Here is a 20,963-nt window from a genome sequence, read left to right on the forward strand (position 1 = left end):
TGGGGGTCACACAGGGACAAATCCAGGCCATGGCGAGGCAGGAGCTGCAGGAATTGCCCCTCTCCCCCCTCCCACTGTATCCCAGTGGGATCTGGCAGGGTGGCAGGAAGGGGAACGACTCCTGCTGGGATCGTGAGGGGGACCAAACAGGGACCCCCCTGGGAGAACCCCATCACGGGGGGGCTCAGTACAAACCAAACCACCCTGGCCCACCCTGGCTGACCCCAGGACCCCCAGGATGGGACCCCCAGAGCAACACTCACGTCCTTCTCGTAGGGAACCCCCCCGTTCTCCAGCTTGGAGAAGACGAGCTGCCCGTTGATCTCGATCTCGAAGGCACCTGAGGGCACACAGGGGGCCCAGCCCTGAGCTGTGACCCCCCCCAACACCCCCACACTGTGCCCCCCACATCGCCACCAGCACCCAGGGCACCCCCAGAGCCTTCTGCAGACCCCCAGACCCCAAACTCTGCACTCAAAACGACCTCAGGGAGGGGCAGCAACCACAGCACGACTCCCCCTGAGACTCACTACGGGGTTTAACCCACCTCAGCCCCCCCAGCCCCCCATGAGGGCAGGTGTGACCCCCCACTGCGGTGCCCCCCAGGAGCCCCCCGGGGGCGCTGTGGGGCCTCACCGGTGCCCCCCAGGCGGGACTCGATCTCGATGTCCGGGTACTCCTCCCGCACGGCGCTCGCCAGCTCCTGGTACGTGGGCTCGAACCCACAGGGCTCGCTGGAGGTAGGGGGGAGTGGGTGAGGGGGAGTCCGAGGCACAACCTCCCTGTAACCCCCTGCTCCACCCTCCAGCCCCCCAAATCCCCCTCCTCAGCCGCAAATCCCCCTATAACTCCCTCCTCAGCCCCCCACTTCTCTGACCTTGTAGAGCCCCCCAACCACCCAAATCCTCCTCCTAAGACCCTCAACCCCCCTCTTTAGCCCCCAAGCTCCCCTACAATCCCCTCCTCAGCCCAAATCCCCTATAACCCCCCTCCGCCCCCCAAGCCCTCTATAACCCCCAACCACCCAAATTCCTCCCCTAGTCCCCCAAACTCCCGCACACCTCCCTCCTTAGCCCCTCCTTCATCTCCCAGGCCCCTCCGTACCTTCACCCCCCCCAGTCCTCACCCCAGTTTTCCGCCCTTCGCCCCAATACCCACTGCCCCTCTCGGGCCCCCCACACCCCCGGGGGCCGGGGGATCCGCTGGGTGCCCGCGGTTCCCGCTGCCCCGGGCGGTGCCGGCTCTCACCAATACTCCACGACGATGCGAACCCGCCGTTCAGCGCCAGCGCCGGCCCCAACCCCACTCCCGGTCTCGTCCCCGTCCCCGCCGCTCATGGCCCCGCTCCCGCCGCGCCGCCGCTTCCGGGTTGCCGTCACGTGACGCGGCACCTTCCGGCCGCTCTGCGCCGCCGCCCCGCCTCGTCTTGTCTGCTCCGAGACCTCCGGAGGACCTGGCGTGACCCCGGTGACCCCCCGGGGAGGGGCCAAAAATGACCCTCAGTGACCCCCCACGGGGGACCCAAAGTGACCCCAGTGACCCCCCAGGAGGACTAAAAATGACCCGCAGTGACCCCCCAGTGTCACCTACACCCACCCCAGAGGGACCAAAAACGATCCCCAGTGACCTCTCCTGGGGGACCCAAAGTGACCCCAGTGACCCCCCAGGGGAACAAAAATACCCCAGTGACCCCCCAGGGGACCAAAAATACCCCAGTGACCTCCCTTGGGGGACCCAAAGTGACCCCAGTGACCCCCCAGGGGAACAAAAATACCCCAGTGACCCCCCAGGGGACCAAAAATACCCCAGTGACTCCCCAGGGGACCCCAGTGACCCCTCAGGGGTCACTCGACCTCCAGTGATGCCCAGGGGACCAGGAGTGACCCCAGTGTCACCCAATCCCACTGCAGGGGGACCCAAAATCATCCTTGGGGGACCCACACAGGGACCTGAAATGACCCCCCCAGGAGCTCTCTGGTCCCACGGGGATCCCCACCACTCTGTGGAACCCCACACTCCCCCCAATACTCCCATGGGAGTCCTATAGGGCCTTGTGCCCCCACCAGACCCTGGGGAGTCACCGATGGACCCGAAGGACCCCCACAGGGCCCTCAGCATCCCCCTGGGGACCCCCCAAATCTCCTCACAGCCCCCCTTCCATGGGGGGTCCCCACATCCCTTCTGCCACCTGCATGAGACCCCCACTAAAACCCCCCACCCCATGGAGTCCCTCTGACCTTTTGCTGACACCGTGGGACCCCCCACTCTTTGTGGGGTCCTTCCAGCCCCCACACTGGGGGGTCCCAGGGGAGCCCTGACCCAAACCCCACACCCTGGGGCTGGAGACCCCCATGGGGGTGGGCGGGGGCCCACGGGACCCGCACCCCCAGGACATCCCCGAGGTCCCTGTGTTCCCCCCAGGAGCCCTGTGCCCCCCCCAGCTTTGGCTGCTCCAGGGGTCACCCCAGTGCATTGTGGGAAACTCCCCATCCCCACCTCGGGGGGGTCGTGGCGGGTGGGTTTAGGGTGTCCAGCCCCCCGGGGTCGGCACGGGGCCGGGCTGGGCACCCCCCCCGGGTGCGTTGGGGGCCGGGACCGGGCAGAGCCCCGGGGCGCGGTGATGTCAGGCGGGGGCGGGGGCAGGCGCAGGTAGATAAACCCGGGGAGAACAGGAATCCCCGGTCCGGCGGGAGGGTGGCGGGACGCGGCGAGCGCCTGCAGGTAGGAGCGGGGCCGTGCCGGGGGCTCTTTGGGCCGGGGGGGCCGCTGCTCATCCCAGGGGGTCAGCCCCATCCCGCCGGGAACGACCCCAAACCCCTCGTTGGGTCCCTGCCCCTTCCCTCCCTCCCGCCTTCCTCCCGGCTCTTCCTCCTCTGCCGCCCCGGTGGCTTCCCCGCCGCCTCTGTGCCCCTGGGAGCCCCGTCCCCCCACCTGGGCACCCACTGGGACCCCCACCCACAGCTGGGGGGCTTGAGACCCTGTCCCCTTATTCTGGTGGCCCTGGGACCCCCTCCCTTAGCCCTGGTGGCCCTGGGATTCTATCCCTTATCCTGGTGGCTCTGGGAAGCTGTCCCCTAATCCTGGTGGCCCTGGAACTCCGACCCCTAATCGTGGGGGCCCTGGAACCCTTCCTGTAGCCCTGGTGGCCCCCAGACCCCACCCCACAGCCTCGACATCCACCTGCCCCCCAGTCCTGCTCGCCCTGGGTTGTCCCTTCATGGTGGTGGCCCTGGTCTCCCTGCTCCATCATCCTGGTGGTGGCCCCGTGGCCCAGCCCAGTGGTCCTGACCCCCTCCAGTCCCCCACCCCATAACCCCGGTGGGCACTGTCCCCTTCCCCCATAGCCCCAAGGCCCTGGGTCCCCCCGTTTGTCCCAGACCCCAGGGACACCCTGTGTGTCCCCCTGCCATGGTCATCACCCTGTCACAGCCCTGTCAGGGCCACCAGGGCAAGGCTGGCCCCGGGGTGACCTGAGGCCACGGGGATGGGCTGGGTTGGTGGTAGGGCTGTGTCCCCATCCCAGGGCCCCTCGGGGTCCCCATCTGTCACATCCCCCTCTGTCCCTGTGCCGTGTCCCACCATGGGCACCGTCACCCCACATTACCCCTGGCTGTCCCCGTGTCCCCCCGGGGTCTGGCCAGGCAGGGGGACCCCAGCAGAGCCAGGGCAGGGAGCGGGGATGGAGCGGAGGGTGCTGGTGGGACACTGGGATGGGGACGGGGACATTGTGGGGACAGGGATGGGATGGGATGGCACCGGTCCTGCCCGGCCATGGACTTGGCCCTGAGAGCTGGCAGGAGGCGGGGATGGGCACGGGGAGGGGACAGAATGGGCTGGGCAGAGGCAGAGGGTGGATCATTAACCCGAGTCCCCGCGGCCTCCCGGGACGTCCCCGCCGGGGCCGCAGCCACCGAGTGCCACCGAGTGCCACCGAGTGCCACCGGCGCGGCCGCAGGTGCCACGTGTGTGTTACGTGTGTGTTACGTGTGTGTTACGTGTGCCACGTGCTGGTCACTCCAGGGCCGGACCCGGAGCGTGGCCGGTGTCCGAGCCCCCCCAGCGCCGTGGCACCGACACTGGTGGGACCGGGGGGGTGTTCCGGGGTTCCCCCGACGTGGGGGGCTGGCGGCAGTTCCCACGGCGGGCGCCGACTCCCTCGCCCCCGGATGCCAGGGCGGTGAGGTGGAGCTGGGAGCGGCCGCCAGAACTGGTTTGGCCGGACCCGAGGAGGTGTCTGGGCTGAGCCGCCGCCACACTCCCGTTTCCTGCTCCCCACGGCGCCGGCACGGCTCGGCCTGGCAAAGCCCGGCCTGGCAAAGCTCGGCCTGGCACAGCTCAGCCCAGCATGGCTCAGCTGGTGCCTCCCGGTGCCCACAGACCCTCAGTGCTGATCTGGGGGGCACTGTGAGGGTCCCTTGAGGGATGTGGGGGATTCTCAGCTGTCTCATGGTGGGTTGTGCTCAGCACCAGTGTCACACCTTTGTCCCCAGCACCAGGACAGGTCTGGGGGGACAGGGACACCCCAACCCTTGGCAGCCACCTGGGGCTCAGCCAGCCCCTCCTCGAGTGGGGGTCCTGTTTGTCTGGGCATCGTTAAAACACCCCCTGGGTGGGTGCCAGGGGTGGGATCCCCTCAGCAGCACCACGGCACTGGTGGCGCGTGGCCCATGTGGAGCCTGGCACAGCGTCCCATGGGGGCTGTCCACACCTGGCCATGGACCCCCAAACCTGGCCATGGATCCCAGACCTGGCCATGGATCTCAGACCCGGCCATGGATCCCCCAAACCTTGTCATGGATCCCCCAAACCTGGCCATGGATCCCCCAAACCTGACCATGGATCCCCCAAACCTTGTCATGGATCCCCAAACCTGGCCATGGATCCCCAAACCTGTCCCTGGAGCCCTGGGCAGTGCTGGACCCACTCTCTCCCCACAGATAATGCCATGGAGGGGGGGGCTCAGCAGAGCAGCCTCCGGGAGCCCCCCGGGCCGGGCGGGGCGGAGCAGGAGGTGCTCCCCAGCGAGTGGGATGGGGGCGAGGGGCCGCCCGAGGTCAAGCGCTCCCAGCCCCTCTTCATCCACGGCAACAGGTGGGTGGGGGTCCGGAGGGGGCTCGGGGGGCAGGGGGGGGACACGGGGGGTGTCACAGAGCTCAGCCCCCCCCTGCACCCGCAGCCGGACCCCGCCCCAGGAGGAGCCGCGCGCGTCGTCGCTGCCCAGCATCCCCAACCCCTTCCCGGAGCTCTGCAGCCCCTCCAACTCGCCCATCCTCAGCAGCCCCGCCCTGGGGCAGGGACCCCCCCGCGAGGGCACCTCCCACGTGAGTCTGGGAAGGGGGGGCTGGGGAGAGGGGGGGCTCAGCCCTGGGACAGGGACCCTCCCCTTCGTAAGTTGAGGGGCTGGGGAGGGGGTGTCTTGGTCCTGGGACAGGGACCCCTGCGGCGAAGCTCCCTCCCACAGAAGCCAGGGGGGTTGGGAAGAGGGGTGCCCTGGGACTCCCCTCCACCCCTGTGAAGGCACCTTCCACACGAGTCTGGGGAGATGGGGGGGCTCAGCTCTGGGGACAGGGACCCCCTGACATGAGGGCACCTCCCACATGAATCAGGGGTCTCATCCCTGGGGCAAGGACCACCTCCCACACGAGTTCAGGGAACAGGGGACCAGGCAGGCTGGGGGGGGTCTCGCCTTTGGTTCTGTGGGTTCCCCTCCCGCGGGGGGGGGCCCTGACGGCCCCGGTGGTGCCGCAGGTTGTGAAGGTGTTTGGCGAGGACGGCGCCTGCCGGTCCCTGGAGGCCTCGGCGGGCACCACGGCCCGGCAGCTCTGCGAGACCCTGGTGCGCAGGACACGGGCGATCCACGACCACAGCTGGGCCCTGGTGGAGCTGCACCCTCACCTGGCCCTGGGTGAGCCCTGAGGATGGGGGGGGCACTCGGGGGATGGGGGGGGCACGGCCAGGGCTCCCCGCTGACCCCCCCGTGCCCCCCCAGAGCGGTGCCTGGAGGACCACGAGGCCGTGGTGGAGGTGCAGAGCTCCTGGGCCGCCGGCGCCGAGAGCCGCTTCGTGTTCCGCAAGAACTTCGCCAAGTACGAGCTCTTCAAGAGCAACGTGGTACGTGGGCCTGAAGGGACGGGGGTGACCCCCACCCCAGCACCCCACGGGGCTCTGCTGACCTCTCCCCCCGTGCCCCCAGCAGTCGCTGTTCCCCGAGGTGATGGTGTCCAGCTGCCTGGAGGCCAACAAGAGCATGGCACACTCCGAGCTCATCCAGGTACAGGGCGCTGAGGGACTGAGGTGCCCCGGGGGTCCTGCCGTGCCCTGGGGACCCCGCCGTGCCCCTCAGCCCCCGTGTCCCCCCAGAACTTCCTCAACTCCGGGAGCTGCCCAGAGGTCCAGGGGTTCCTGCAGCTGCGGGAGCCCGGGCGCAAGGTCTGGAAGCGCTTCCACTTCTCCCTGCGCCGCTCGGGGCTCTACTACTCCACCAAGGGCACCTCCAAGGTGAGGGCACGGGGGTCTTTGGGGGGGGGAGCACGGCCAGGGGCTGCAGCCTGACGCCCCCCACCCCCGCAGGACCCCCGGCACCTCCAGTACTTCGCTGACCTCACCGAGTCCAACATCTACTACGTGACCCAGGGCAAGAAGCTCTACGGGACCCCCACCGAGTTCGGCTTCTGCATCAAGGTGGGGATGTCCCTGCATGGCTGGGGGGTCCTTCCCTGTGCCTCCCCCTGTCAGGGGGTCTCTGTGCCCCCCCTCCCCCAGGGTCACTCGGGGCTGCCCCGTGACGGTTCCGGCCTCTCCCCCAGCCCCACAAGGTGCGGGGCGGCGTGAAGGGCCTGAAGCTGCTCTGCAGTGAGGACGAGCAGAGCCGGAGCTGCTGGATGGCGGCGTTTCGGCTCTTCAAGGTGAGCCCTGGTGGGGTGGGACCGGCCCTGTGCCAGAGGGAGACCGGGGGGATGCCGGGGGAGAGGCTGGAATGATGCCAGAGGGATGCTGGGGGATTTCTTGAGGGTTACTGGGGGAATACTGAGGTGATGCTGGGAAGATGCTGCGGGATGCTGGAGGGGATATGGAGGGATTCTAGAGGGATGCTGGGGGGTTGCTGGGGGCTCATTCCCATCCCGGTGCTGGAAGAGATTCAGGGTGGGTGTCCCTGTCCCCATGTGGGGTGGACACAGAGGTCCCCATCCTCACACTGGGTGGCTGTGGAGGTCCCTGTCCCCACTCCCACCCCGCAGTGGGACAGAGGCCCCACAGGCCCCCCCAGCTGACAGGACCTTCCCCCCCCAGTACGGGATGCAGCTCTACCGCAACTACCAGCAAGCGCAGGCGCGGCTGAGCCAACCCCCCTGGATTGGCCCCACGCCCCTGGTGAGTGCCCCCCACACCCCCCACAGGCCCCGGCCCGTGGGGACCCCCCCGGTGACCCCCCATTCCCACGCAGAGAAGCGTCTCTGACAATGCCCTGGTGGCCATGGACTTCTCGGGGTGCACAGGCCGGGTGATCGAGAACCCCAGCGAGGTGCTGACGGCGGCCCTGGAGGAGGCACAGGCCTGGAGGGTGAGTTGGGGTGCAGGGGGGGGCGAGGGGAGGGACCCCCTGAGCCCACCCTAACGCCCACCCCTTGCTCTGCATGGCCAGAAGAAGACGACGCACCGGTACAGCCTGCCCGCCGCCTGCCACAGCTCCCCGCTCAGCGCCGGTGAGATGGGGGGGCTGCTCCTGGAGGGGGGGGTGTCCCTGCCCTGGGCGGGGGGTCCCCCCCGAGCCTGACGCCCCTGTCCCCACAGCCATCCACCGCACCCAGCCCTGGTTCCACGGGCGCATCTCCCGCGAGGACACCCAGCAGCTCATCGGCCGCCAGGGCCTGGTGGACGGGTACGGGACCCTGGGAGGGGTCCCCGGGGCTTGGGGGGTGACATGGGACAGCAGGGGGGCACGGGAGCCCAAGGGTTACAGGCCCTGGGGCCCACGGGGAGATGCAGGATGCCTGTAGGGGTGGGGGAGACTTGCTGTGGGAGGGGGGGATCCCAGGGAGGGTGGGACTCCTCACGGGTTTGGGAGCCAGGGGTTTGGGGTTCCCAGGGTTCCCAGGGGGTACTGGGCCCCCAGAGTTTGTGGAGGGTATGTGGGACCCCACGGGTGACACAGAAGGGACAGAGGGGCCCAGGGCCAGCAGTGACCCCTCTCTTGGTCCTCGCAGCGTCTTCCTGGTGCGGGAGAGCCAACGGAACCCCAAGGGCTTCGTGCTGTCCCTGTGCCACCTGCAGCGCATCAAACACTACCTCATCCTGCCCGTGAGTGGGGGGCTCCAGGGGGGATGGGGGAGGACAGGGGGGCCCGGGGGGGACGGAGCTGTGGGGTCCTGACCCACCACCCCCTGGCAGAGCGAGGAGGAGGGTCGGCTCTACTTCACCATGGACGATGGGCAGACGCGCTTCGCCGACCTCATCCAGCTCGTGGAGTTCCACCAGATCAACCGGGGCATCCTGCCCTGCAAACTGCGCCACTACTGCACCTGCGTGGCCCTCTGAGCCCCGGGGCACCACACGCCCTGGCACAGCCTGGCACTGCTGGCACGGCTTGGCACAGCCTGGCTGCCGATATGGCACGGCTTGGCACAGCCCGGCACCGCCGGCATGGAATGGATCGGCACAGCCTGGCACCACTGGGATGGTTTGGCACAGCCTGGCACTGCCGGTATGGCAGGGCTTGGCACAGACCAGCACCACCAGCATTGTTTGGCACAGCTGGGCACCACTGACATGGCACGGCTCGGCACAGCCCAGCACTGCTGGTATGGCACAGCTCAGCACAGCCCAGCACAGCCCAGCACCACCAGGATGGTTTGGCACAGCCTGGCACCACTGACATGGCACAGCTCGGCTCGCCAGGACCCCTCACACTCAAGCACTTTGTCCTCCCCCCTCTGCAGCAGCAGCAGCCCCGAGTGTCCCCGTGGGGGCCTGGCACTCCTCGCCTCCACACCAGGGGCGTTTTGGGGTCCCCAGGAATGGGGTCCTGGGGTGGGGGGGCAAGGGGGGCACCCACCACCGCGTCCCCCACGTCCCCACAAGGCCAGTTGAAAACTGGGACGTGTTTTATACCAGTGACAATAAAGGTTATTTTTGCAGAGCTCCTGCCTCGTCCTCTCCAAAGGCAGAGCCGGGGGGTCCCCACAGCCCCCCGCTGCCAGTGGCACACGGCTGGCAGCGTCTCCATGTCCTGCCGTGTCCCCACGGTGCCCCAGGTCCCGCACAAAGGCCCCTCTGTGTGCCCGGGGCACCACGTGTGGCTCAGCCACGCGGCCGCCCGCAAATCCCCGGGGAGCGGGGGGGGGGGCGGATTATCCAGGGGAGGATTAAGGGCCCGGATTTGGGGAGGGGGGGGGGGCCAGGGCCGGGGCAGCTGCTATAAAGGCGGGGGGGCTGGGATGTGGGCCACAGGCCGTGCCATGGCTCCCAAGACGGTGCTGATCACCGGCTGCTCCTCGGGCATCGGGCTGGCCCTGGCCGTGCGGCTGGCGCGGGACAAGCAGCGCCGCTTCCAAGGTGAGCGGGGCAGAGGAGGGACCCCCCCGGCCCCCGGGGGGACCCCGCGCGGGGCTGAGCCGCCCGTGCCCCCCCCCAGTGATCGCCACCATGAGGAACGTGGGCCGGAGCGCGGCGCTGGCGGCGGCGGCGGGGCCGGCGCTGGGCCGGACGCTGGAGATCAAACAGCTGGACGTGTGCGACGAGGGCTCCATCCGCGCCTGCCTCGACAGCATCCCCGGGCGCCACGTGGATGTCCTGGGTGAGCCCTGGCACCCCCCTCCCACCCTGGCCGTGGGGAGCCCTGGGCTGGGAACCTCTGCGACAGGGACACCCCGCAGTGGGGACACCCCCTGTGCTGGGGGCTGTCCCTGACAAGAGTGTCCCAGGCTGGGGACATTTTGTGCCCCCAGTGCTGGGGGGGCATGACAGGGACATCTCATGCACCAGAGACCCTTTGACCCCATGAACCAGGCACTCTCTGTGCCAGGGACATTCCATGTACCAGGGAGCCTCCAAACCCAGGAAATCCCATGCTGGGGACCCTCTGTGCCAGGGACCTGACCACACACACCAGGGACCCCCTGTGACAGGGACCCCCCGTGCTGGGGACACCCTGTGCACCAGGGACCCTTCACTGCCAGGACATCCCACGCTGGGGACCCTCTGAGCGCTGGGGACCCTCCATGCCTTGGGCGTGGGATCCCCCTGCCTGGGGTCTGCCCCCACTGATGCCCCGTGCCCTCAGTCAGCAACGCCGGGGTGGGCATGGTGGGCCCGCTGGAGAGCCAGAGCCTGGCGGCCATGCAGAGCCTCATGGACACCAACTTCTTCGGCCTCGTCCGCCTCGTCAAGGAGGTGCTGCCGGACATGAAGCGGCGCCGCGGGGGCCACATCGTGGTCATCAGCAGCATCATGGGCCTGCAGGGTACGGGGACACAGGGCACCCTGGGGGGGCCAGCCCCACCCTCAGCCCTGACCGGGACCCCCCAACCCACCCAGGCATCGTCTTCAACGACATCTACTCGGCCTCCAAGTTTGCGGTGGAGGGTTTCTGCGAGAGCCTGGTGGTGCAGGCCCTGCGCTTCAACGTGGCGTGAGTGTGGGACTGGGGGGGTCTGCAGCCCCCTGGGATGGGGGTTTGGGGGGGTCCAGTGCCCAGCAACCCCTCCCCGGGCAGGATCAGCCTGGTGGAGCCGGGGCCGGTGGTGACGGAGTTCGAGACGAAGCTGTACGAGGAGGCCGAACGCGCCGACTACTCCCGGACGGACCCCGAGACGGCCAAAATCTTCACTGACCTCTACCTGAGGAACTCCAGGGACGTGTTCGCCAGCCTGGGCCAGACCCCCGAGGACATCGCTGAGGTGACGGGTGGGAGGAGCTGGGCAGAGAAGTGTTAATTAGCCCAAATGAGGAACAGCAATGGCCAGTCGGCATCTGGGCAGATCCTGTTGGGACAGCTCCATCCTGATGGGGCTGAGCCTGGCTGGGAGTGGGAATGGGAGTGGTGAGGAATGGGGATGGGGATAGGGATGAGGGTGGGGATGGGCTGAGGTGGGATGGGATGGGAACGGGGATGGGATGGAGGGGGACAGGATGGGAGGGAACGGAGGATGGAGATGGGATAGAAATGCAATGGGGATGGGAAGGGATGGAGATGGGGTAGGATGGGATGGGAATGGGGTGGGATGGGATAGAGATAGGGATGGAATGGGAAGGGGATGGGGATAGGATTGGAATGGGGTGAGGTGAGATGGGATCAAAATAGGGATAGGATGGGATGGGCTTGGGGATGGGGTGTGAATGGGAAGAAGAAGGGATAGGAATGGAGATGGAGATGCAGAGGAATGGGATGCAGACAGGGCTGAAAGGGGTGGTGGTGGCAGAAACGGGCTGGGGCCGAGGAGGGGCTGGGGGGACAGGGAGGGGACAGTGCCGTGCCCCCGTGCAGCACACCCTGCGGGTGATCGAGGCGGCCCGGCCGCCGTTCCGGCACCAGACGAACGTGGCGTACACGCCCATGGCCGCGCTCAAACACGCCGACCCCAGCGGCGCCCTGGTCACCGACGCCTTCTACAAGCTGGTGTTCAAGTACGACGCGGTGCTGCGCTTCGGGCTCCGCGCCATCCGCCTGCTCCGCTGGAAGTCACGGAAGGTCAAGGCGGGCGTGCGGCTCCTGGGCTTCAAATAGCCCCCTAGAACAGCCCCGGGCAGCGCCCACCCCACCCCCGGGAGGGCGGCTCGGGGGCGGGGGGCGAGGGGCCGGGACCCCGCGCGGGGTTTCTATCTCTTCCCCCGGCCCGAAATAGCGCCCGCGGCCGCCGCCGCATTAAACCTGAAGTGGGAGCGGTGTTTGTAACCAGCGCCGGGTGAGCAACGCGGAGCGGCTTCCTCCGGGAGAGCGGCGGCCGTGACGGGGCTGGGAAGAGCCTCCCCCTCCCTGGGGCACCCGGCCCCCTGCGCCCGAGGGCGTGTGGCCCCCAGGGGACCTGCCCTGGCCACCCCTCGGCTGCCAGAGGCGGTGTCCTCCTTCCCGAGTCCTCCTTCCCCCGGACAGTGCTGTGGGGTCGGGAACGTCCCACGGGGGGGGGTCCTGAGTCACCCCCCTCCAGCACTGAGCCCCACGGCCTTGGGGCAGCACAAGGGGTGCAGGAGGTGGCAGGGGGGGAGCAGGGTGAGAGGGGAGTTCAGAGGGGGCACGGGGTGTGCAAAGAGAACTGGGCGAAGTGGAGATGGGGTGCATGGCAAAGGCTGGGAACAGGGAACCCCAGCCCCCCACGCTGCCCCCGGGGGGCTCCCCTCCGGCTCAGGGGGGGCGATGGCAGGGTTGGTGTGCCCCGGGTGGTGGTGCGTGGGCGCCTGGCGTGACAGCCCCGGGAGGAGAGTACAGGGGGAAACCGCAGGAGGCCCGGCACGAACCAAATCTGCGGGGCCGCTGCTCACAAACCTGCCCGGCCCCTCCCCCGGCGCAGCCCCCCGGGGCCCTGCCGGGACCCCCGGCCCCACCTGCGAGGGCTGGGTGGCGGCTGCAGCTCCGTGTGCCTCGCACGTGGCCTCTCCGGGGCCCCGCCGGCTCCAGGGACCTCGGGGACAGGATGGGGGCGGGGGTGTGGGGGGGAGAGGAAATATTTTTGCATTATCCCCCCTTCTCGCACGAGTTAATGGCAAAGCGGCGGTGGGACCGCGGCCCCGGGGCCATGGCAGCACCTGTGGGACGTGCAGGAGTGACATCAAAGCGGTGACAGAGTCGCTGCCTCTCCCCCCGCTGCGGTTTCTGCAGATTTGACTAACTTTCTCCACTCCGGGGGGCAGGACGGGGAGGGGGGGGGGAAGGATGGGGGGCTGTGCCCGGTACCGGGGAGCAACAAGGGGGGGGGCCCTGGCTGCGGCTCAGCCCCCCCGGGCACAGAGTCACAGCTGTGGGAAACGGGGCTGAGGGAGGACAGGACCCTCCCCCTCCCCAGACACCCCCAGTGCCCAGGGAAGCAGCAATGGGGCTGGTACTGGGGGCACTGGGGGGAGCAGGATGAGCCGCAGCTCTCCCTGAGGGCGGGGAGCAGCGGGGTCTGGGGGGAGCAGCCTGTGATGGCCTCAGCCCCAATCACAGCCCCCCTCACGGGGGTCCCGGGCAGAGCGAGGACGGAACAGGGAGCTGCTGGTGGGGGGGGGGGGGTATCCCCAATCTGTGGGGGGCACCTGGGTCGTGCCTGAGGCTGAGGAGCATCACCTCCCGCCTGGAGCACCCGCCGTGGCCGTGGAGCAGCAGTCCGAGCCCAGGACCACCCTCCATCCCCATCCCACCACCGCCGCAGCCCCGCGGGTGCCGCGCTGGGGCGGCCGGAGCCGGGCGGGTCGGAAGCAGATTCTTCTGAAAAACAATTGTCTGCTGGGACTTTCCTGCCCCCGGGGTGTGACAGTCGCCAGCCGCTCCCCGTGTCCCCGATTCCCCGAGGATTTTTCGCTGCCAGGTGCCGGCTCGCTGCCATGCAAATGTGGCGCCAGATATAACCCGGCCGGAGGGGACGGAGGGGACGGCTCGGGAGCTCCCCGGGGGCTTCACTTCTCTCCCGGCGCAGCGAGGGGGGCACCAGGCGTGACGTGAACCCGTTGCCCCCGTCGTGGTGCCCCGGTGACAGTCGTGGCCCTGCCCTTGTGTTGCTCCCGCGTGTCCCGGCGGGACCCCCGGGGCTGCAGAGAATCCCCCGTGGCGGTGCCAGCGCTGGGGACACTTCCAAGGCTGTCACTCAGCACAGAGGTGGCTCTGCTGGCTCCGTGCCCCCCGGATTTGGGAACCCGGCCCACGCGGAGGGTGGGAAAACGCCGGCGGGGCCCGTGACTCAGGGCACGGCTGGGGACGGGGACACGGAGGAGGTGCCGCCGCTGACTCAGACCTCCCTCGCCCGCTGTCCCCTCCCGGCTCCGCCGGGGTTTGGGAGCTCGGCCGCTCCCCGCAGGGGAGCAGGAGCCGGCCGGGATGCTCCAAGGATGCGGCGCAGCACCCGGAAGAGTTTTATGGGATTTTTTTGGGCGTTAGGAAGCGTGTTTCGACACGACAGCGGGGGAAACCAGTTCCTCCGTGCTCTGTCACGATTACCAGCTATCAGCAGATAAGGATCGCTCTGTCACAACACCAACTGAAGGTTTCTGTAAGCCTTGAAAGGGGGGTTGGTTCCAGGCAGCAGAGGGATGAGGGAGTTTGGATCAGGGAAAAGCCGGGATGGGAAGACGCCGTGAGACTGAGCCCCCGGGGGCTGTCGGGGCCGGCACTGTCGCACCCAGCGCTGGCACAGCGAGGGGAAAAGACCCCTCGGCGCTTTGGTTGCCACCCCTGGCTGGGAAGGAAGTGGAGGAAAAAGAAAAAAAAAAGAATCCTCCGACTTTCTTTTGGGTTGTGTTTTTTTTTCGTTTCTGTTTCTCAAGCGCGTCCAGCCCTTGCGGCAGAAGGTGTCGGGGGGGGAATGAAACAAGGGCGAGCAACGTCAGCCTGGTAAGGCGGGTGTTAAGAGGGCTGCGGGTGGTGTGAGCCTCCACCCTCCCGCCGCCGGGATGTTTCCATCGCTCTCCCGCACGGTGGGTGCAGCTCCCGGCATCCCACGGAACCCCTGAGCCCACCCCGCGGTCCGGGCGTGGGGCTGAGCTGCCCACACCCCACGGCTCTTGGGTTTTATCGTTCCCCTATTAACCACAGCTGAGTCCAACACCATTTCCCAGCAGCTGGAGGAACAGCAGCGCTAGTTTACACCTCCGAGTGTATCAGTTACTCCACTGAGTAACTGGTTGTGCCGAGCACAGGCCCCACCGTGGCTCAGCCGGGGGATGCACCACAGCCACAGTCCCATCACACTCCAGCCCTGGTGCTCCAGACCCGCTCCCTGGATCCCATTCCCACTCCTCAGCCTGCTCGTGCCCGTCACTTCCCAGCTCTGCTTTAGCACACAGGGGTTTACTGAAATTTTTAAAAACTTCAGCAAACCTTTAAGCACTAGAGACTCGTTTCTTGGTGCTGAAAGCTCCTTCCCTGGGGCCTCTCCTGCCGCTGTTGGGGTGCAGTTCATCAGGGAACGAAGAACCAAGCGAGGTGGACACACCGCGGGCCAGAGAATGCCCCAAACCCAAATCTGTTCTGGACCAAAATAACAAACCAGGAGCAGAATAGCTCAGGCTCTCAACCAACAGCAGTGGTTTTCCCCTCTGTTTTCCCAGATGAGGTGGTGTCCAAAGCTCCTCTGAGCTCAGGGATCCACCCAGGACCGAGGCAGCCCCTCGATGTCCAGGCACAGCCCGGTGGGGTTCCCACCTCCCAGGCCAAAGGCTCCAGGGCAGCGCTGTGGGATGGGGGTGAAGGGAAAATTCAAGTGTGTTCTTTAGTGAATCCTACAAAAGTGGTTTAAAGGGGGCTCCGTTACTCAATCCACTTATGGAAAATCAGATTTTTGGATGGCTTCAGGTGTGCAGGTTCCTTGAAGAACCTGCCTTTGCCTGCCCTCAAGTCAGCACATTGTCATTATTTAGGTATTTTATTCATTTATTGACAATTCTTTGGTGTTGAAAACTAAGCCATTGAAAAGCAAGCTTGTGACAAAATTAGAAGTTGATAAAGACAACCACAATGTCCTAAAAATGTCGGACTTAGATTCCCCAAACTATCACAGAAATGTCAGGGCAGCAATAGAACCGTTTCTCTTTGTCCTCTGGGAATTCTTTCCCTCCCTTTCCCTCTCTTTTCCAGGCCCAAAGGCTTGGCCCTTGGGGTGGATCGTTGGTGGAACCGCAGCCTCACTTGGGGGGAGTGTTTGTCACACCACGACACGAGTGTTCCTCAGGGAAGAGCCAAACCTGCCTCAGATGGGAAACTGGGAAAGGTCCTAAACCTGCTTTACAGCTCCACACACAACAGCAAAACAGTTCTCCTGAGCCCCAGGGATAGCAGGATCCTGGATTAGCTCTTCCACAGCACTCTGGACACTCTGCAGGCTGAGTTATCCCCCTCCAGACCTACCCTTAGTGGGAAAAATGAATGTAGTCTTTTTTTTCTTTTTTTTTTTTTTGTACCTTAAAATTCTTCGGGAGGAAATACTTGAGCCAAAAGAGGCAGAGGGAATGGAATTCAGTATTTCTTGACCCTGAACTCTCCAGCCTTCCCTCAGGGAAGCAGCTGGATCACCAGGGATAACACAAAAGCAACGCAGCTCTCAAACCACACAAGGGATGGAGAAAGTCCATCAGAACACTCCTAACTAGGGGGTACAAAAATACTTCACAAAGAATAAACCCTCGCTCAGCAAAGCCATTCCCAAATCCCTCTCCAGCACAGAGACACCGACAGGGCTGTGGAGCAGGGAGGAGTTCCAAGGAATTGTTTTAAAAACCAGCTTCAAAGGGAGGCACCTGCTCAGGGTGTGGAGCAGCATCTCCTGCCAAGGGATGTCCTGGTGCAGCTCCCACACACCTGCAGGTCCCACCCGCTCCCGCTCCCATCCCAGCACTGTCCACAGGGACATGGAATGGCACAGCCACGTGTCCTGCTGCTGGAGCACAGCAGGAGCAAGGCAGAGGCACAACACACAGCACAGCTTCATCCTTGTTCATGGCACCCATCAGAAAGGAGGAGTTTCCAGCAATGAAAATTGGGATTTCCCCCAGCCTACATGGATGAGCCAACCAGTGACCTCACTGGGTATCCCAAAAATGCTTCTTGTTAAAAAATCCCAACCCCAAATAGGTCTCATTTCTTATTTTGCTCTTGCTGGGTGGGAGTGACTTTATAGAAACAGAACAAAAGGGGTAAGAAAAATGAAAGTGTGGTGGGGCCACACACTCACCAGGGCTTAGGGGAAAAGCTTGAAGGAGGAATTAAAAATCCCTCCCTTCTCCTGCCCTTGCTTTCCTTGTTTTGGTGATGAGCCACTGGAAGACCATATGAGAATTATAACTAAGAAAAGCTCCTCCAACACACCTCTGACCAAACACCTGAGCAAGCAGGGGAGCTGCCAAGAAACCCTGTTGTGCTGAGTTAAAGCAAACCCTATAAAAACAAACACACGCTAAAAATTCAAAACATCGCAAATGGCTCTGAAGTTTCACAAAAATAAAGTTCATATCAAAACCAGTCTCTGCCCCGGGTGTTTCCCACAGTCCTGCTCACCACAGCAGCCAGGCAGAGATGCTACAGAACACTGAATTATCGGGAAAGAATTTACAGAGGTGTCACCTCCCCGTGACACGCTTAAAACTGGCCTAGAAAAATACTCGGGAAATTTCGTTATACTAATTAAAAACCCAACCGACCGAGCCTCCCCTGGGACGGGAAAACACGGCCCCTGCCCCTCGGAGAGCCGGTCCCTTCACTTGAGCACGACCCTGTGCTCCCCCCGGGCGATGTGCGAGGAGAACTCGTAGCGGTCGTGGCTCCGGTAGCCGCAGACGTTGCACTCGAAGGGGTCTCGGAAGCCGTGGCAGCCCATGTGGATGGTGAACATGACGTAATCCAGGAAGAGCACGCGGCAGTGGTCGCAGCGGAACACCCCGATGGGCTCCCCGTCCTTGTTGAGCACCTTGAAGGCGTCGCGCGGGCACAGGGCGGGCGGCTTGAGGATGTCGTAGGGCCTGGGGAAATCCTTCAGGGCCGGGAGGCCGTTGCGGGCCGGGGCGGGGATGCCCTGGCCCTGGGGGAAGGAGGCGTTCGGCCGCTCCTCGTGGTTGCTGTCAGTGTCCGTGGAGTCGTGGCCGCTGTTGTTGGGGGAGAGGCCCCTGTCGGACGACAGGCTCTTGTCCCTGAGGTGGCCGTGGCCGGGCTCGGGCGCGGCGCCGTTGGGCACGTCGGCGCGGGGCAGCGGCAGCGGGTACAGGCTGCTGATCACCGGCACCATCTCGGCCGTGGGCGCCGGCGGGGTCTGCACCAGCGGGCGCAGGGCCTCGGCCCCCAGGTAGGTGATGGCGTTGTTGATGGCCTGGTCCATCATGCGCCCGTGCATCAGCTCGCTCTCCTTCTCGTACAGGAAACCCGCGCTGTAGCCGACGTCGAAACTCGGCCGCTTCTCGCCTGCGAGGGAGCAGAGCTCAGAGTTACCTGGGCGGGTAAAGGAGGATTTAAACCCCACAATGCCTCTTCTAAAGGGCAGAAGTCACTGGGAAGTCAAGGGGCATGAAATGTTCTCTGCTGAAAGAGGCTGTTTGTAAATACAAGTAGCTCTCTGGTGGGTTTTTTTGTGTGCGGGGTTGTTATTTTTTAAAGTTCAGGCTTGGAAGCAGACCAGTCTAAGAAAGGAGGCTTTGAGGGTACTTTCTGATAGACTCGTCTGTGATATGTCCTTGGACACTGAAGTCAGTTTTCCCCACTGTCCTCTGACAGCTACAGCTTCCTCTGCACCACACCTGGGTTCTTGGACCTCTACACAGGCTTTCAGGTAATCTAACACTGGCAGATATATATATATATAGGTGTCAAAAATCACACTTAGGGTCACTTGATAAAGGGTTAGTAAAAGAAAACTGTTTTCCTCTGGGTGTGCTGGGGCTCTGGAAGCTCTGGACCGGACAGAAGGGAAGGACAGTTCACCTGAAATCCTGCTCACACCTTTTGGCAGCACCACGCAATTGGTGCAAGGAGGAAATAAAACTGCACCCAAAAAGCACTAAACTAATTTTTGGAGCGAATGTCTAGAAATAAGCAACTGAATTCTGTGGTTACTTAAACCATAAAATTGTTCTTAGCTTAAAAAAAAAAAAAAAACAAAAACCAAACAAAAAACCAAAAGAAAGGAGCAGATGAAAGGTTTCATGTGCAAGGGACTGGCAAACGTCGGATCCACGAATCTCTCAGTTACGGTAACTCGAGTGGTGCAGATGTTTATCAGTCACCTGTCAACACCATGACTCAATGTGTATGAAACTCGTGGGGTTTCACTGCACAGGCAGAAAACCAGGAGCTCACGTTTCTCTTCTAAAACACTCCCAAAAAGGTTAGTGAACCACAAGAGTGTAACTGCTTCCAGCCCTCAGCACCGCTCGCCGTCCAGCTTCACGTGGAAGGAAACAAAGAGCTGCAGCGCCTTTGGGTGACTCACAAAACCAGCTGCAGGCACGAGAAAAGATGTGAATAAATTTGAAATTTAGAAATAAAAAAGGCAACGAAAAGCAAAAATAGACAGGAATTCCCTAAACGTTTTGGGGTTAAATAAGGTAAAGTCAAAAGGTAACGCACAAAAACACGACGCGTGAGCACAGAATCGTGGAATATCCTGAGCTGGAAGGGATTCACAAGGATCATTGAGTCCAGGTCCTGAATGATCATTAGGATCTCACAGTGCTCTGTGATTCCACTGTGCTGGTGGATTTTAAGGTCCCCCCCGGGTTCCCCTCCAGGAGAAGACTCTGAAGAGGGGTCTGGTGCAGAGGTGAAGGGTCAAGTGCAGGCTCTGCTGGTCCCTGTCCTTGTGTGGGGCTTGTACTGGTGCACCCGAGGCAGCTACTGGGGATGGAGATGTGAAAAATAAAGTGGGCAAGACTCCTGGTGCTTGTCTGAATCTCTGCAGAGCCCTCCAACTATAATAAAGGGTTTTCTTCTTCCCATCAATGGACTTCATTCAGAGCAACGGGCCAAACAAAGATGCCTTGTTAGTACACATCCCTGTCCCTGCTTCCTGACAAAATGAAACATCAGCACTCGTTCCCAGATTTCCCAAGGAATTCCCATGCTGGCCTGGCAGATCCGGGCTCTGACAAGGACAGGTCAGAGAGGCACAGGAGTCAGGCCAAGGTCGGACAGCCTGCTCCTGAAAACATCCTTCCCAGGGATAAAAGGGACAAGGGGGTAGTTTTTTCACATGTTACTCAACAAGAACAAGCACAGAAGGTCTAGAAAAACAGCGAGTTTCAGAAATGGGTTATTTTGTGCCTTTGGGTTCTGCAGCTTCTCCACAAAGTCACCTGTGTGTGCAGTGCCAGTTGGTGCCAGTCAGCACCAGTACAAATCCCACAGGGTCTGTGCCACACAGTAACTCACGGGGTTGGCAAAGCAAACCCAAACCCCACTAGTTCTGAACTTAAGCCACACACCTCTGGGGTGCATCCTGCTGTAGATGTGTTTGATAAAATACCTACAGATCAAACTGGTGCCAAGTGTACACCAACAGAGCTGGAAAAAAGCTAAAAAAAAATAAAAAAAAGGAAGCTAAAGAATTACAAAGCCATTTGCATTAGCATTCCTTTTTGAATCACAGCACACGGCCGAGCCCCACAGCCCCAGTTTCAGTTCTGAGCACCAAAGGCACTCAGGTGGTGTGGCTGTGCAACAAGGTGACCTTCAGAAAGCCACACTGAGACTAAATAAATAAATAAAAGAGCTCACTTCTTGTAGATGAAAGCCCAGTGCTACCCCACAAACCCACTAAGAGCTACGTTACCTTCAAAAATGGAGTTGGTTTCCTGGGTGGATGGACCCAGGAGTGCACACACCTTTCCCTGGGGTGGGCCCAGGAGCACACCTTTACCAGGACAGGTGCCCTGAACACCCCCTGCCAGGTGGGTTTGGCTGCAGCAGCCCAGGGAGCCCCCCCTGGACTCCCACTCAGGGGAACACCACGGAAGGTGAACCTTATACTAAGCCAAAACAGCAGCACTTGGCACCGTAAATAACCATACAAACAGCACAAATAAGGCTTCAGCAGCACCAGGATTATACAGCTGCTGACTCAGGGCTTTCCTCAGGACACAGACTGGTGTTTTATTCTCTTTAAAGGCGAGTTGATGAAATCAGACTGGCCAAGAGGATCTGGCGTGCTCTGGAACACAGAACCTGCCCAACGAGTATTTAAGATCCCCGACATGCATAACTCTGATCACGTACAATTAAATGCAAAGAAAATGCTATGGAAACATCTGGTTGCTTAAATTACCACAAGAAAGGATCTGATATTTTTTAATCATAGTCA

General features: G+C 63.2%; 3 protein-coding genes across 8 annotated transcripts in view; 2 read left to right on the plus strand and 1 right to left on the minus strand.

The window, feature by feature from the left end:
- The first annotated feature begins 665 nt into the window (after positions 1 to 665).
- GRB7 (growth factor receptor bound protein 7) lies at positions 666 to 8,934 on the plus strand. The gene is given in 17 exon segments (XM_027746758.2): positions 666 to 673; positions 2,628 to 2,660; positions 2,662 to 2,717; positions 4,935 to 5,091; positions 5,177 to 5,321; positions 5,749 to 5,905; positions 5,990 to 6,111; positions 6,194 to 6,271; positions 6,361 to 6,498; positions 6,571 to 6,681; positions 6,807 to 6,905; positions 7,291 to 7,371; positions 7,445 to 7,561; positions 7,643 to 7,703; positions 7,792 to 7,879; positions 8,205 to 8,298; positions 8,389 to 8,934. Coding segments are annotated over 17 exon segments (1,692 nt in total). The 3' UTR covers positions 8,536 to 8,934.
- A 521-nt stretch (positions 8,935 to 9,455) lies between these two features.
- Positions 9,456 to 11,890, plus strand: RDH8 (retinol dehydrogenase 8). Its single transcript, XM_027746989.2, has 6 exons — positions 9,456 to 9,552; positions 9,632 to 9,793; positions 10,280 to 10,459; positions 10,534 to 10,627; positions 10,712 to 10,895; positions 11,483 to 11,890. Exons 1-6 carry the CDS (start codon positions 9,456 to 9,458, stop codon positions 11,720 to 11,722), a joined length of 957 nt encoding a protein of 318 aa, XP_027602790.1. The 3' UTR covers positions 11,723 to 11,890.
- Positions 11,891 to 15,532: 3,642 nt separating this feature from the next.
- Positions 15,533 to 20,963, minus strand: part of IKZF3 (IKAROS family zinc finger 3) — a 36,093-nt gene continuing 30,662 nt past the window's right edge. For all 6 annotated transcript variants that reach the window (XM_039387586.1, XM_027746801.2, XM_027746785.2 and 3 more), the window contains one exon: positions 15,533 to 18,073. In XM_039387586.1, coding sequence (XP_039243520.1) covers positions 17,376 to 18,073 — 698 coding nt within the window. In that variant the 3' untranslated portion in view covers positions 15,533 to 17,375. The remainder of the gene's footprint in view (positions 18,074 to 20,963) is intronic.

This window comes from Pipra filicauda, unplaced genomic scaffold (genome assembly GCF_003945595.2).
Source record: "Pipra filicauda isolate LSUMZ 115617 unplaced genomic scaffold, ASM394559v2 scaffold579_size272245_pilon, whole genome shotgun sequence".
Taxonomy (NCBI): Eukaryota; Metazoa; Chordata; class Aves; order Passeriformes; family Pipridae; genus Pipra; species Pipra filicauda.